This window comes from Podarcis pityusensis (assembly GCF_964106645.2).
Source record: "Podarcis pityusensis genome assembly, chromosome: 13".
Lineage (NCBI taxonomy): Eukaryota > Metazoa > Chordata > Lepidosauria > Squamata > Lacertidae > Podarcis > Podarcis pityusensis.
The window spans coordinates 52576723-52593790 of record NC_138038.1 but is presented as its reverse complement, the minus strand read 5'-3'; the positions used below and the strand labels follow the sequence as shown (position 1 = coordinate 52593790).

The 17068-nt window shown below is 49.1% G+C and overlaps 1 protein-coding gene and 1 long non-coding RNA gene across 2 annotated transcripts in view; one reads left to right on the top strand and one right to left on the bottom strand.

The window, feature by feature from the left end:
- Nucleotides 1-3814: 3814 nt before the first annotated feature.
- TNK1 (tyrosine kinase non receptor 1) overlaps nt 3815-17068 on the bottom strand; it is a 38837-nt gene continuing 25583 nt past the window's right edge. Inside the window, exons 11-15 of the mRNA XM_080979736.1 lie at nt 15595-15671; nt 13280-13632; nt 10044-10139; nt 4818-6846; nt 3815-4430 (exon numbers count right to left, since the gene is read on the bottom strand). Coding sequence (XP_080835862.1) covers nt 6724-6846; nt 10044-10139; nt 13280-13632; nt 15595-15671 — 649 coding nt within the window. The 3' untranslated portion in view covers nt 3815-4430; nt 4818-6723. The remainder of the gene's footprint in view (nt 4431-4817; nt 6847-10043; nt 10140-13279; nt 13633-15594; nt 15672-17068) is intronic.
- LOC308462428 lies at nt 5278-16454 on the top strand. Its single transcript, XR_013979147.1, has 2 exons — nt 5278-5400; nt 16192-16454. It is a non-coding gene; the product is annotated as an uncharacterized lncRNA (long non-coding RNA).

The window sequence follows — 17068 nt, the reverse complement described above, 5'->3', positions numbered from 1 at the left end:
GAGGATGGATGGTGGCTAACAGATTGAGGTTGAATCCTGACAAGACAGAAGTACGGGAGGCGGGCAGGTGTGGAGGACTCCCTGGTCCTGAATGGGGTAACTGTGCCCCTGAAGGACCAGGTGCGCAGCCTGGGAGTCATTCTGGACTCACCGCTGTCCATGGAGGCGCAGGTCAGTTCTGTGTCCAGGGCAACTGTCTCCCAGCTCCATCTGGTACGCAGGATGAGACCCTCCCTGCCCACAGACTGTCTCGCCAGAGTGGTGCATGCTCTGGTTATCTCCCACTTGGACTACTGCAATGCGCTCTACGTGGGGCTACGTTTGAAGGTACCTCCATTCGGTCCCAGTATGTTTCCGAGCACAATTCAAAGTGTTGGTGCTGACCTTGAAAGCCCTAAACGGCCTCAAAGGCCCAGTAGACCTGAAGGAGCGTCTCCACCCCCATCGTTCTGCCCGGACACTGAGGTCCAGCTCTGAGGGCCTTCTGGTGATTCCCTACCTGCGAGAAGCCATGTTACAGGGAACCAGGCAGAGGGCCTTCTCGGTGGTGGCGCCCTCCCTGTGGAACGCCCTCCCAGCAGATGTCAAGGAAATAAACAGCTCTCTTATCTTTAAAAGACATCTGAAGGCAGCCCTGTTTTGGGAAGGTTTTAATATTTAATGCTGTATTGTTTTTCACACTCAATTGAGAGACGCCCAGAGTGGCTGGGGAAACTCAGCCAGATGGGCGGGGTATAAATAGATTATTATTATTACTGCTACTATTATTATTATTATCCAGCTAATTGTCTTAAACCTGGTTTGCGGGTCACCACAATGGAAGGTCTACGAATCTTTTCTTTCCTCCCCCAGTGGAATTTGTTATCATTACTGTTCATTTCAATTCCACACTGCTTTATATTTTAAAGAAAGAATATCAAAGCGGTTTACATCGAATGAAAGAGTGCAGAATAAAACAAATTCAAGCTTCGAAGAAAATATTCAGAGCCTTCTCTAAGGGACATTTTTGTTTCCCCATATTGATTTACCTACTTGATTTTATAGAGCTGCCCCAGAGCAGAAGGAGTCTAGGAAGGCAGTGGGGTGTAGTGGTTAGAGCGTCAGGCTGGAACTTGGGAAATCAGCACTGACCATATGGGTGAGGAGAAGAATGTAGTCGTCGTGGTTGGGGAAGAAACGCAAAGAGATTGCAGTGTGCTTCTGGGAGTACCACCTCCCAAAAGCTCAACTCTGCAGCTTCTGTGATGTTTTGTTATTGCTTTGGAAGTCTATTAGAAGAAGCATTGGAAGTGTTGATGGAAAAATTGATGCATCAATTTAACTCTGCTGCATTATATTAAGAACATAGCATCATAGAATCTTAGAGTTGCAATCTCCTTTCTCGTAACTGGAATCCATTGGTTCAAGTCCTACTCTAGAGCAGGAGAAAAGAAGCTTGCTCCACCTTCCAGGTGACGGCCCTTCAGATATTTGAAGATGGCTATCATCTCTCTTCTCATTCTCTTCTCCAGTCTAAACATCCCCAGCTCCTTCGACTGTTCCTCATCAGGCATGGTTCCCAGTCCCTTGATCATCTTGGTTGCCGTCTGCACACATTCCAGCTTGTAAGCATCCTCCTTAAACTCTGGTACCCAGAACTGGACACAGTACAGTGGTCCCTTGGTTCTCAAACACCTTGGGACTCAAACGCTGCAAAGCCGGAAGTAAATGTTCTGGTTTGCGAACTTTTTCCAGAAGCTGAACGTGCTCTGTATTGAGTGCTGCGCTTCCATTTTGAGTGTTACGCTGATGTCTGCCTGTTTTTGCTATTTATTTTGCGTTTTTGTGGCTGTGTGGAACCCAGTTCAGCTACTGATTGTGTGACTGCAGTACATTGTTTATTGCTTTCATTTGATGGATCGATGGTCTCGTTAGGGAGTAAGGTAAAGGTAAGGGGACCATGACCGTTAGGCCCAGTCGCAGACGACTCTAGGGTTGTGGCGCTCATCTCACTTTACTGGCCGAGGGAGCCGGCGTACAGCTTCCAGGTCATGTGGCCATCAGGACTAAGCCGCTTCTGGTGAACCAGAGCAGCGCACGGAAACGCCGTTTACCTTCCCGCCGGAGCAGTACCTCTTTATCTACTTGCACTTTGACGTGCTTTCGAACTGCTAGGTGGGCAGGAGCAGGGACCGAGCAACGGGAGCTCACCCCGTCGCAGGGATTCAAACCGCCGACCTTTTGATCGGCAAGTCCTAGGCTCTGTGGTTTAACCCACAATACCACCCTTGTCCCGTCATGTTAGGGAGTAAACTTCATGTTAAATTGCTGTTTTAGGGGTTGTTTTTAAAAGTCTGGAATGGATTAATCCGTTTTGCATTGCTTTCTATGGGAAAGCGCGCCTTGGTTTTGGAACCTTTTGGGTTTGGAACGGACGGAATGGATTAAGTTTGAAAACCAAGGTGCCACTGTATACAGGTGTGGTCTGGCCAAGGAAGAACAGAGCAGTACCAAAACCTCCCTTGGTCTGGACACGAGACTGCTGTTGATGCACTCAAGAATTGCAGTAGCCTTTTTTTGCTGCTGTATCACACTGTGGACTCGCATCAAGCTTGTGGCCTACTAAGACCTCAGGTTTTAAACATGTCCACACTGACTTGGTGCATGCATGCGTGGCGCTGCCCCCCCAAAAAAAAAACATTGGTAAAACACCCCCTCCTAAAAAAACAACTCCATATCAGTGTTTCTAAGTTGGATTTCTCATGAATCAAATAAATGCAGGTGCTCAAAGCAAAATAATAGCCCAGGGGTCATAGAATCATAGAATCATAGAGTTGGAAGAGACCACAAGGGCCATCGAGTCCAACCCCCTGCCAAGCAGGAAACACCATCAGAGCACTCCTGACATATGGTTGTCAAGCCTCTGCTTAAAGACCTCCAAAGAAGGAGACTCCACCACACTCCTTGGCAGCAAATTCCACTGTCAAACAGCTCTTACTGGCAGGAAGTTCTTCCTAATGTTTAGGTGGAATCTTCTTTCTTGTAGTTTGGATCCATTGCTCCGTGTCCGCTTCTCTGGAGCAGCAGAAAACAACCTTTCTCCCTCCTCTATGTGACTTCCTTTTATATATTTGAACATGGCTATCATATCACCCCTTAACCTCCTCTTCTCCAGGCTAAACATGCCCAGCTCCCTTAGCCGTTCCTCATAAGGCATCGTTTCCAGGCCTTTGACCATTTTGGTTGCCCTCCTCTGGACACGTTCCAGTTTGTCAGTGTCCTTCTTGAACTGTGGTGCCCAGAACTGGACACAGTACTCCAGGTGAGGTCTGACCAGAGCAGAATACAGTGGCACTATTACTTCCCTTGATCTAGATGCTATACTCCTATTGATGCAGCCCAGGGTCAGCAGCCTATTTCAGCCGTGAGCCAGTCCACCATCCCTCAGACCATGTAGGGGGCCGGACTATATTGGCGGGGGGGGATTAATGTATTTCTATGCCCCACAAATAACCCAGAGATGCATTTTAAATAAAAGGACACATTCTACTCAGGTAAAAACACGCTGATTCCCAGACTGCCCATGGACCAGATAGAGAAGGCGATTGGGCCGGATCCGGCCCCCGGGCCTTAGTTTGCCTACCCATGAACTGTCTGAGGTGTTCAGACCCCTTTCATTCCTGTCTCCCAATTAACCTCCGTCTCCAAGTGCTACCACCATGACATCACCACGGACTTCCCCCGGTGACATCACCACCCCAAGCAGCCTCAGCAACCCCCCCCCCCAAAATAAACCCTGTTGCACCATCACACACGAACTACCTGGGCGGAAATATTTACACAGTATCTCATTTATTCACTCATTTACACCATATTTACAAATGTGACACACACATTATACACCTTCAAGATAGACGGAAAAGTGTGGAGAGGGGGATATGTAATCTGATAACTGCTGTCTGTCGGACTCCTCTATCATTTTGGACTGGAAGGACGGATCCTCTGTTGGGTCTGCCCCTCCCTGCAAAAGCAGAACATTAGCAGCGCAGTCCAGATGGGTTTACTCAGAGGGAGAGGCCACGTGTAAGGAGAGAATTATCAGCCCAAAAGACAGCGAGGGGAAGCAGCAAGAAAGACTGTGTCGCTGCGGAACTTAAATTGCAGCGCCGCAAAGCACAGTGTAAGACATAAACAAAGCAATAAAAATACAATTAAAAACCGTACATCATCCAGAACAGTGCGTTGCGATTCCTACAAGAGGCAGAAAGGACGACTGAAGGCTTCGCTGAGGCCCTCAGCAATTTCCAAGTGGTCCGTAGGGAGAAGGGGAAGTTTGGGAACCACTGACGTAGAGGTAATATCTGTTGTGTTCGGGGAAATGTGCACATAGTTGCAAATTCAAATGCAGAGGGAAGGAGGGAGGAATTCGGATTTGATATCCAGCTTTATCACTACCCTAAGGAGTCTCATTTTGAATTATGGTGCTGGAGGAGACTCTTGAGAGTCCCATGGACTGCAGGAAGATCAAACCTCTCCATTCTGAAGGAAATCGGCCCTGAGTGCTCACTGGAAGGACAGATCCTGAAGCTGAGGCTCCAAGACTTTGGCCACATCTTGAGAAGAGAAGACTCCCTGGAAAAGACCCTGATGTTGGGAAAGATGGAGGGCACAAGGAGAAGGGGACGACAGAGGACGAGATGGTGGGACAGTGTTCTCGAAGCCACCAGCATGAGTTTGACGAAACTGCGGGAGGCAGTGGAAGACAGGAGTGCCTGGCGTGCTCTGGTCCAGGGGGTCACGAAGAGGCGGACACGACTAAACGACTAAACAATAATAACAACAACAAAAGAGTCTCAAAGCGGCGAACAATCTCCTTTCCGTTCCACCTCCAGCGCTGCTTGCTTTCTATAGGATTTTTATTTTTGCAGGGTTTGCAGTGATGCAGAACTCCAGGTCACGATGCAAGTTTAGCCTTCTCAGTGAGAGCAGAACCTTAAAAAAACGGGGTCCTTTAACACTAAAGGAACATTGGGTGGGGATCCTTTCACCTGCCTTTTCTTAGTGGACAAACAAGAGAGAGGGAGACAGAAAAGTCACAAACGCCTCTCTGCTGTGGGCGGAATTATAGACTTAAACAGAGTTGGAAGGGACCCGAGGGTCATCTAGTCCAACCCCGCCACAAAGTAGACAAAATGGATGAGTTAGAGCAGCCGTTCCCCAACATGGTTAGCTGACTTGCGCCAGGTCCAGCGTCATTCGGATGAGGCCAGTGGGGGAGCCCTAGCGGAGGTATTGTGATCTGGAGGCAAGGGGAGCAATTTTAGTTACTGAGAATAAATCACCTCACCCTTTGGGCTGATTGGGGCTGATTAATAGGGTGGGTCATTCTGGAGAAGGGGGAGTTGTTCTTTACGCTCCAAAGTTAAGTATTTAGGAACAGGAAGGTGCTTCAGTTTCAAGCAGGGCCATCTTAAACATATCCAGCACTGGTGCAAAGATCCCTCTATCGCCCCCTTTCCCAGAGTTGACCTTTCTTTAGGGCTGGAGGAGGCGGGCAGCGGCTGGAGGGCGGCTCCTCCGGCGGGGAAGAGGCGGAGGCTGGACGCGACGCTGGACACGGCACCACGGCAGGCAGCACACTGAGCAAACGGGCCTGCGCCAAGTGAGCGAGGGCGCATGCGCCACTCCTGATGGGTGTCGGCTCAGTTTTTTCCCTTTTAGCCTTCTGGTGCCCCGCAGAATTCTGCGCCTGCAGACTAAAAGGGGGAAAACCGAGCCGGCGGGAGCGGCACACGCACCCTCGCACGCTCAGCGCGCTCGTTCGGTGTTCCCCGGACCCTCGCCTGGCGCCCTCCAGAACGTGACGCCCTGGCGCCCCGCGCCACTAGCCTCTATGGGTAAGACGGGCCTGGTTTCAAGAGCACAGAGGGCAAGTTATGTGACACATGATGGAACTTCAACGAAATCTAAGCCAACGGGAAAGGAAACATTGGAGCACCCCAAAGCATTTGCACAGAAAATAGTAGATCTAACAAATTATTGTTGTCGTTTTTCTCCTTTCTCTTTCCGTATTTATTGGTTTTATCTGTACAGTCGTACCTCAGATCCCGAACGCCTTGTGACTCGGACGTTTTGGCTCCCAAATGCCGCAAACCCGGAAGTGGGTGTTCTGTTTTGCGAACGTTCTTTGGAACCAGAACGTCCGACGCAGCTTCCGATTGGCTGCAGGAGCTTCCTGCAGCCAATCGGAAGCTGCGCCTTGGTTTCGGAACATTTTGGAAGTCACACGGACTTCCGGAACGGATTCCGCTCGACTTCTGAGGTACGACTGTATTATTACTGCGACATCTGAGAAAGGGCCTAGGTGTGATCTTGCTGGCAGGCTTTCCAGTGGGGCAGCTGGTTGGCCACTGGGAGAACAGGATGATGAACTGGGTGGGCCATGGGTCGGATCCAGCAGGCCCTTCTAGGCCTCGCATAAAGGCCCCTTGCACTTCTGAGTTCTGCTGAGGGCACCAGGTTGGTGGAAGCCGCATGAGAGCCAGGGGGCAGGATGCCAGAGGTCTCGCAGAATCCCCCCAAAGCCCCACGGCGGGTCAGCGAAGATTCGCCACCTAAGGGAGATGTGTTGGCCTCGCTTTGTGTTTACGACAAGCTTTGCCGCTTGGAAGACGTCAAACGGAGGCGCCTTTTCGTTCTGTCTCTGAAGGATTTCACACACCCCCATCTTCCGCAAAACGCAGGTCAGGTCCGCAGGCCCCTGCTGAGCACATAGCGTGAGGCCATGGCCAGGTTCCAGCGGTGTTTCTCCAGGATCCACCGGCACTCTTCCCGGGAGTGAGAGCTCAGGTGGAAGAGCTGGTTCACCTGCGGAACAGAAGGAGACTGCGTCAGAGGGACCCGAGACGGGAAAGGGTTTCTGGGGGCAGCTATAAGAGATCGCCACACGTGTCCATTGGGCCGCTTCTGATCTGCAGAACTGACACTCGGCGCAAGGGGTTGGTGCATTGGTCTGCTAAGCAGAAGGTTGGTGGTTCGAACCCACCCAGGGATGGCTGTGAGCAGGATTTTCTTGCATGGCAGGGGGTTGGACTGGATGACCTTTGGTGTCCTACAATTCTATGAAATATCCGTTCCACATTTGCAAGAAATCGTCCTTATAGTGCACAACTTTGGAACTCCCTGCCTGTTGACACCAGGCAAGCGCCTTTGCTGTGCTCTTTCGGCACCTGCTAAAAACATTTTTGGTTCAAGAAAGCTTAGATGCTTAGAAAGTTTTAATATTTTTTTTAGCCTGTTGTTACTTTTAACCTTCCAACAGTCTTACAATGGTGCTCTTGATTTCCCTTAGTGATCACTTTGGTTCTTCTATCCTTTTCTCTACAATCAAGCAGCATATAAATTTCACAAAATAAATAAACGAACGGTAGAAGGAATGAATAATAGAAGGAACAAGAAAGGAGATTGCAACTCAAGAGCAGGAAGAATTTTCTGATAGTATGGAAGTGAGAGCTGGACCATCAAGAGTCATTTATGGACCTCATAGGTATCTCAAGCCATTTGCCCATGTTGCCCTGCAACCAGTCCATGCAGAATGTAGGCACCCTATATATAGAAAGGAGCAAACCAGGGATATTTTAGGGAGCAGGCGAGCAGGCGGGGCCCATGACTTATATCATTACAACTTTTTCAGCAGGGGGCCGGTCCACTGTCCCTCAGACCTTGTGGGGGGCCGGACTATATTTTGGGGGGAGGAAATGAACGAATTCCTATGCCCCACAAATAACCCAGAGATGCCTTTTAAATAAAAGGACACATTCTACTCATGTAAAAACAGGCCGATTCCCAGACCTTCTGTGGGCCGCATTGAGAAGGCGATTGGGCCGGATCCAGCCCCCGGGCCTTAGTTTGCCTACCCATGACTTACATCCTAGGAGCCTACAGAACACACAAACACTGTGGCTGTAGATAGGTTTGATTTGAATTGTTTTTTATCTTATATTTTGGAAATGTGCACCCAGTTTTTTCCCCCTTTAAATTTTTTTGGGGCCCCCAAGAGAGTGGGGCCCTAAGCTATAGCTTGTTTAGCTTATGCATAAATCCGGCACTGCTTGGGAAGCTGTGGACTCTCCTTCCTTGGAGGATTTTAAGCAGAGGCTGGGATGACCATCTATCACAGATGCTTTAGCTGAGATCCCTGCATCGCAGGGGGGTTGGACTAGATGACCGCTGGCTCCCTTCCAACTCTTCTAATTAAGATTTCTCTTCTTGTTTCAAAAATGACCTTCAGGGGTCGCTTCCAACTGTGATTCCACGATTCCAACTTGGCGGAAGGCACACGGTTTCAATTGCAAAAGGAGCACCAGAAGTCCCATGCTAGGCTTCTATTTCTTAGAAATGTTGCAGCGTTTGGAGGTTTTTAAGTGGAGAGGGACAGCGAGAAAGAGGAGACAGGAAAGAGGGATATAAAACTATGGCGAAAGTGGACACTTTTTCTCCCTCTCGGTGCCAGCCACTAAAACTGAACCTTGGAACGTTCAGGACGGAATGCAATTAAACTGTGGAACTCACTGCCACAAGAGGAAGTAACAACCACCAGCTTTGAGCAACAGGGACTCGGAAGCATGGCTGCAGAGACAGAGCGTAGTCCTCGTGTCCTCCATGAATCTGTCCAATCCTCTTTTAAAGCCGTCCTAGTTCGCGGCCGTCGTTGCTGCTTCCTGAGGCAGGGAGTTCCACAGTTGAACAATGCTCGGCCTGAAGACAGGCTCCCTTTTATCAGCCCTGATCCTTCCGACATTCAGCCTCGTTGGATGTTCCCCCGATGTAGTGATCAGATGGGATTGCTATGAGGAATTATGAAATATGCATCAAGCCATTTGTGTCCGCGATGAAAGCATGGCGTTGACTGGGTTTGATTCATTGACAATAGTTTCTGATCGAATCCCACAAGCCTCTGCACCTCTGCCTTTTGCTATTTCTCTACGCCTGACAGGTGTGTATAAGCATTCCAGGACACAGACCAGTTCCTGGTTGGTTCACCAGGCATCCTGGGCCATAAAGATGATAGTAGCTTCTTTGATGTAGCTATTGTTAGTTTTGTTAATCTTAGGGCCAGGAATAGAGTTCACAAAGAGATGGTAAATACTACCCATCCTTCCTCTCCTGTTTATTGCTGTTTATGACCTCCGGAGTTTCCTAAAAGCATTCCTCCTCGTTTCCTATTTTATTTACTCTGAATTGCATATGCATATGGACCATAAAGAAGGCTGATCGCCGAAGAATGGATGCTTTTGAATTCTGGTGCTGGAGGAGACTCTGGAGAGTCCCATGGACTGCAAGAAGATCAAACCTCTCCATTCTGAAGGAAATCAGCCCTGAGTGCTCACTGGAAGGACAGATCCTGAAGCGGAGGCTCCAAGACTTTGGCCACCTCATGAGAAGAGAAGACTCCCTGGAAAAGACCCTGATGTTGGGAAAGATGGAGGGCACAAGGAGAAGGGGACGACAGAGGACGAGATGGTGGGACAGTCTTCTCGGAGCTACTAGCATGAGTTTGACCAAACTGCGGGAGGCAGTGGAAGACAGGAGTGCCTGGCGTGCTCTGGTCCAGGGGGTCACGAAGAGGCGGACACGACTAAACGACTAAACAACAACAACATATGCATGCTCAAGTAGGAAATAGTAGTCTTTGTAGTTAACAGGATTTCTTCTGATCTAACTTTGTCCCACGTGGGGTTTTTTTTGAAATGCTCAGAGGAAATCTGATTGGTTCTTACGAACACTGCATAAAAAGTTCTTTTGTGAATAAAACGACCTGGGCCGAGGGGTGGAGAGGGAATTATTATACACACTCCTCCCAGAGTCTTGCTGGTCAAGCCTCGCGTGTGTTTTATTAATCAGAGTCCAATCCTTCCTTGCTTCCAAACGCAACACCCAGTTCTCATGTTACATCAGCTGTGCCTGCCGGGGTCTGATGGGGAATATTTGGGGAAGGCCGAGCGAGAGCCCCGTCTCTCCGTGGAATGGGGGCCAGGGCGCCTCTGGAGAACCGGACCTCTCACCTTTAGCAACTGGCTGGCTTTCTGAACATCCCAGCCGCTCGCCCTCAAGGCCTCATGGCATTCCTCCGTCGTGGTGCCGTGGACCTTGTCTTCTACCTGGGGAGGCAAACAGCCAGAGTCAAAGGCAAAATATTCCCAGGGCGACCTCTTACAATCTGGTGCGAGCAAGACGTCAGGGAGGGGAAAAGATTGGAATCCTAGACTTGTAGAGCTGGAGGGGAACCCTGAGGATCATCTAGTCCAACCCCCCCTGCAACGGAGGAATATTGAGCTGTCCCATATGGTGATTGAACCTGCAACCTTGGCGTTATCAGCAGCACGCCATAAGCAACTGAGCTATCCGGTGGTCCAATCATTGCCCCACCCGTTATTGGTTCCTGCAAGGGGTTGGGCTGGATGACCTTTGGGGGTCCCAGCGCTGTGATTCCGCGATTCCATGCATAGAATTCTATTACTCTTTCCTATGATCCATGGGGGGCTCCTAGTAAAGGTAAAGGTAAAGGTAAAGGTAAAGGTACCCCTGCCCGTACGGGCCAGTCGTGTCCGACTCTAGGGTTGCGTGCTCATCTCGCTCTAGAGGCCGTGAGCCGGCGCCATCCGAAGACACTTCCAGGTCACGTGGCCAGCGTGACGAAGCTGCTCTGGCGAGCCAGCGCAGCACAGGGAAACGCTGTTTACCTAGCGGTACCTATTTATCTATTTACCTATTGAGAGACGCGGATGGCGCTGTGGGTAAAACCTCAGTGCCTAGGACTTGCCGATCGTATGGTCGGCGGTTCGAATCCCCGTGGCGGGTTGAGCTCCCATCTTTCGGTCCCAGCTTCTGCCCACCCAGCAGTTCGAAAGGACCCCTAAGTGCAAGTAGATAAATAGGTACCGCTTTATAGCGGGAAGGTAAATGGCGTTTCCGTGTGCTGCGCTGGTGCTGGCTCGCCAGAGCAGCTTCGTCACGCTGGCCACGTGACCTGGAAGTGTCTCCGGACAGCGCTGGCCCCCGGCCTCTTAAGTGAGATGGGCGCACAACCCTAGAGTCGGACACGACTGGCCCGTACGGGCAGGGGTACCTTTACCTTTACCTTTACCTATTTATCTACTTGCACTTAGGGGTGCTTTCGAACTGCTAGGTGGGCAGGAGCTGGGACCGAACGACGGGAGCTCACCCCGCCGCGGGGATTCGAACCGCCGACCATACGATCGGCAAGTCCTAGGCACTGAGGTTTTACCCACAGCGCCACCCGTGTCCCTTATTTTTATTATTTTTTATATTTTTATTATTATTATTATTATTATTATTATTATTATTACTGCTACTATTATTTATTGTTATTGTTGTTATTATTAAATTGAATTTATTTACCACTGTATACCCAGGGGTCTCAGAATAAAATCAAGATATAAAACCACAAAATACAGAATAAAAATAAAAACAACCCCCCAATAGCCCCTCCCCCCACAAAAACACACTTTAAAAGGGCATAGGATGTAAATCAGATCAACCGTATTTATTTATTGTCCCTCCCATCTCCCAGAACTAAATGCGGCCATCGGCCTCAGCCAAAAGCAGTTTCTGGGATAGCTCATTCTCTCTCCCCCCCCCCCCCGCTTTTTAAAATTTTTATTTCAAAACCAAAAAAATTTACAAACATCAAATTCAAAATCCATATTCATTTTCTAACATAAGCCTATTACATAGATTACCTAAATTAAAATATATCTAATTGCTCTAGGCTTCCCTTTGCTATATGTAAATACAACGCAATAAACAAATTATATTATAAATGATATTCTAGGTTCCCATATACCCCCCACTCCCTTTCACCCATGTGTGATCCCAATATTTTACTTCTTCCATCTTGTTGTGTTGTTACAATTTAATAATTATTCAATTGATTCTGTTATTATTTCCTTGCTTACCCCTGCACGTTTTACACATTCTCTATCAATATTTCAATTCCGGAACCGTATTTTTTCACTCCATCCCACTCTCTAATTAGTCTCTGATTCGAGCGGCCTCTAATAATTGCCGCCCATTTTGCCATTTCTACAAACTCGCAGAGTTTGCTTTGCCATTCGAATAGTGATGGCATTCTCTCCCCCTTCCGGGGACAGCTCATTCGGTCAAGTACAGTCCTCTTAACCTCAGGGTCCTGGGTTCGAGTGCCGCACTGGGCAAAAGATTCCTGCATTGCAGGGGGGTTAGACTGGATGACCCTCGGGGACCCTTATAAACTCTACAGCTCTACCTCTCTTTCAAATCAGAACCAGTGAAAGCAGTGGAGGTCCTGTGTGAGAGTCTGGAGGCGGTTGGAGGATGGATGGCAGCTAATGGATTGAAGTTGAATCCTGACAAGACAGAAGTACTGTTTTTGGGGGACAGGAGGCGGGCAGGTGTGGGGGACTCCCTGGTCCTGAATGGGACAACTGTGCCCCTGAAGGACCAGGTGCGCAGCCTGGGAGTCATTTTGGACTCACCACTGTCCATGGAGGCGCAGGTCAGTTCTGTGTCCAGGGCAGCTGTTTACCAGCTCCATCTGGTACTCAGGATGAGACCCTCCCTGCCCGCAGACTGTCTGGCCAGAGTGGTGCATGCTCTGGTTATCTCCCGCTTGGACTACTGCAATGCGCTCTACGTGGGGCTGACTTTGAAGGTGACCCGGAAACTGCAACTAATCCAGAATGCGGCAGCCAGACTGGGGACTGGGAGCGGCTGCCGAGACCACATAACACAGGTCCTGAAAGACCTCCATTGGCTCCCAGTACGTTTCCGAGCACAATTCAAAGTGTTGGTGCTGACCTTGAAATCCCTAAACGCCCTCTGTCCTGTATACCTGAAGGAGCGTCTCCACCCCCATCGCTCTGCCCGGACCCTGAGGTCCAGTGCCAAGGGCCTTCTGGCGGTTCCCTCATTGCGAGAAGCAAAGCTACAGGGAACCAGGCAGAGGGCCTTCTCTGTGGTGCCACCCGCCCTGTGGAACGCCCTCCCATCAGATGTCAAAGAGAAAAACAACTACCTGACATTCAGAAGACATCTGAAGGCAGCCCTGTTCAGGGAAGTTTTTAATGTGTGACATCTTAGTGTATTTTTGGTCTTTGCGGAAGCCGCCCAGCGTGGCTGGGGAAACCCAGCCAGATGGGCGGGGTATAAATAATAAATTATTATTATTATTATTATTATTACATTTCTAGTACTCCCTGCTGCTGTCTTTGGCATCGTTTGGTCAAATCCGTGCCCTCACCTCCTTGATCTTCTTCTCAATCTCCGCCAGGGTTGGCCTCTGCCCGCCAGAAGGGCCTGGGGGCGGCGCCCCTTTGGGGGGTGGGGGTCTTGGCGGCCGTTGCTCCTTCTCCCTGGCCCCCGGAGGAGGGCCGTCGGGCTTGGGCAGGGCCCAGGAGGGCAGGGCTGGATTGGGCAGGCGGGACAAAGGCTTCCGACCCCGTGGCTCCAGCTGCTGCGCCGGAGGTCCTGGCAGATCGCTGAAACGGCGCTGTTGTGGAGGGACGTTAGGAGGGTCCGGTTTGAAGGCCGGCAGCTGGGTTTTTGTGCGCAGAACGCTGAAGTCCGAAAGAGACTCCAAGCTCTTGGAGAGACCTGGAAGGTGGAACAGAAAGAGGCAGGGGTGAGAGAAAGGTGACGTTACGTTGCATATTTTTTGGAGAGAATCGGGATTTATTTATTTTGAATTTGCATTTCATTTATTTGTTAACATTCTTATATTACATTGGTAAACATCACAGGACTGTAATATAATTTCCAAACATGTATACAAAAATTATCTACAAATTTTATATACCTAGAAAGAAAATGAAACAAAAAGAAAAAGGAAGAACGAAGAGAAAAAACAAAAAGAAATCCCCCCCCCCCAAATCATATACAGTGGTACCTCGGGTTACAGACGCTTCAGGTTACATACGCTTCAGGTTACAGACTCCGCTAACCCAGAAATAGTACCTCGGGTTACGAACTTTGCTTCAGGATGAGAACAGAAATCGCGCGGCAGCAGCAGGAGGCCTCATTAGCTAAAGTGGTGCTTCAGGTTAAGAACAGTTTCAGGTTAAGAATGGACCTCCAGAACAAATTAAGTACTTAACCCGAGGTACCAGTGTACATACCAACACACTAGACTTTCTGTCTATCCTGTTGTATATTCTTTTTTTTATACAAATGAATGTACTCTTATTATTGTACATTTCTTTACATTTTATCTAATACATTCCTATAATAATATGTGCTCTTAGTCTTATTTCTCAACTCAGTCTCACTTCAATCGGGAAGTAAGCCAGGGCTGGATTTAGGTTTGATGAGGCCCTGAGCTACTGAAGGTAATGGGGCCCTTTCTATGTCCAGCTGTCCTTCATCAACAACAAATTGCCGCTGGGTTTTTTGGGTTGAATATATGCTCTATGGTCATTTATGGACCTCATAATGGTATCTCAAGCCATTTGCCCATGTTGCCCTGCAACCAGTCCATGCAGAATGTAGGCACCCTATATATAGAAAGGAGCAAACCAGGCATATTTTAGGGAGCAGGCAGGGCCCATGACTGACATCTACGTGCCTATACAACACAAAACACTGTTGCTGTAGGTAGGTTTTATATGATTTGTTTTTTATCTTATATTTTGGAAATGTACATCTAGGTTTTTTTCCCTTTAAATTTTTTGGGGGCCCCCAAGAGAGTGGGGCCCTAAGCTATAGTTTGTTTAGCTTATACCTAAATCCGTCACTGAGCCCAGGGCCAGGACTCTTGAGTTCTATTGTTAAGTATACTTGGTTTAATTCACGCTGAAATGAGAAGTGGATTTAATGAAGATTTGACATGGGATAAGATCCAACCTCTCCATTCTGAAGGAAATCAGCCCTGAGTGCTCACTGGCAGGACAGATCCTGAAGCTGAGGCTCCAAGACTTTGGCCACCTCATGAGAAGAGAAGACTCCCTGGAAAAGACCCTGATGTTGGGAAAGATGGAGGGCACAAGGAGAAGGGGATGACAGAGGACGAGATGGTTGGACAGTGTTCTTGAAGCTACCAGCATGAGTTTGACCAAATTGCGGGAGGCAGTGGAAGGCAGGAGTGCCTGGCGTGCTCTGGTCCGGGGGGCCACGAAGAGGTGGACACAACTAAACGACTGAACAACAAGGATTGCTGTATTTCAAAGAAGTGGAAAAGTTGTTGAGCTATTTTTGGATCCTGGATACGTCCAGGAAAACCAGCCCTAACGTGGGAATATTCTGCTGGAACATTCCTAAATAGATCAATGATTAACTATTGAATGTTCCCTGTTTTGTTTGTTCCCTACTTTGAGTGGCAAATCTTGCAAGGGTGGTTTCTGGAATAGAAGCCGATGCCTAAGGGCCGAGGTGTCGTCGCTCCCCCCAATAAAATATTTGAGGGCCCCCCTCAAGATAATGGGCATTGCCATTTGAATGGTGCTCCAACAACTTCTGTCAGAGCGACTTAAGTTATTGGAACACATGATGATGATGATGATGATGATGATGATTATTATTATTATTATTATTATATTAGAGGCGGATGAAGCAGACACTCACGAGCCAACTGCAACAGCTTCTTGCCTCCAGCTCGATTCTGGGGATTAGAGTTAACCACCCGCGCTTTCGGTTTCTTCCTAGGGTAGAAAACAAACAACCCTCTAATTACATATATTTGAAACAATGATGATAATAATTGCACAGCTTTACTAATAGCTACTCCCCCAGCCGGCCTTCCGGCAAACGCGAAATCCTGAGCCGCCGATCCATTTGCACCCCTCCACCTGCAACTTTTAGAGCCTCATCTTCCTGCCGAAGCAGCTCAGAACATTTCCCTTTCTAAAAACATTGTTGCCAGGAGCTTATTGGTTTCAATTGCCAATTAATTGCTTCTTTTATTCCTTGCAAACTGCGTCGCAATGCAGTCGAAGGCGGTTGGGGCCAGTCTCACCTGCGACCACCAGGGGGCAGCGCATGTCCCTGCAGGGTCCCTGTGAATGACTCCCTCTGTGTGTGTGCGGGTGGCGCTGTGGTCTAAAACACCGAGCCTCTTGGGCTTGCCGATCAGAAGGTCGGCGGTTCGAATCCCCACGACGGGGTGAGTTCCCGTTGCTCGGTCCCTGCTCCTGCCAACCTAGCAGTTCGAAAGCACACCAGTGCAAGTACCGTATTTTTCGCTCTATAAGACACACTTTTCCCCCTCCTAAAAAGTAAGGGGAAATGTGTGTGCGTCTTATGGAGCGAATGCAGGCTGCGCCGCTATCCCAGAAGCCAGAACAGCAAGAGGGATTGCTGCTTTCACTGCGCAGCGATCCCTCTTGCTGTTCTGGCTTCTGAGATTCAGAATATTTTTTTTCTTGTTTTCCTCCTCCAAAAACTAGGTGCGTCTTATGGTCTGATGCGTCTTATAGAGCGAAAAACCGTTAGGTGCATCTTGTGGTCGGGTGCGTCTTATGGAGCAAAAAATACGGTAGGTAAATAGGAAGGTAAATAGCATTTCCATGCGCTCTGGTTTCCGTCACAGTGTTCCATTGTGCCAGAAGCGGTTTAGTCCTGCTGGCCACATGACCCAGAAAACTGTCTGCAGACAAACGCCGGCTCCCTTGGCCTGAAAGCGAGATGAGCGCCGCAACCCCAGAGTCGCCTTTGACTGGACTTAACCACCATGGGGTTCTTGACCTTTTTACATGCATGCACACATGTGCGCTAGAGTAAGGTTACCAGATTTTTTTCAATGAATCCGGGGACACTTTTCAATTTCAATGGATTTTGTCAGGGGTAAAGGTAAAAGTAAAGGGACCCCTGATCATTAGGTCCAGTCGTGACTGACTCTGGGGTTGCGGCGCTCATCTCGCTTTACTGGCCGAGGGAGCCGGCGTCCAGCTTCTGGGTCATGTGGCCAGCATGACTAAGCCGCTTCTGGCGAACCAGAGCAGCGCATGGAAACGCCGTTTACCTTCCCGGCAGAGCGGTACCTATTGATCTACTTGCACTTTGACGTGCTTTCGAACTGCTAGGTTGGCAGGAGCAGGGA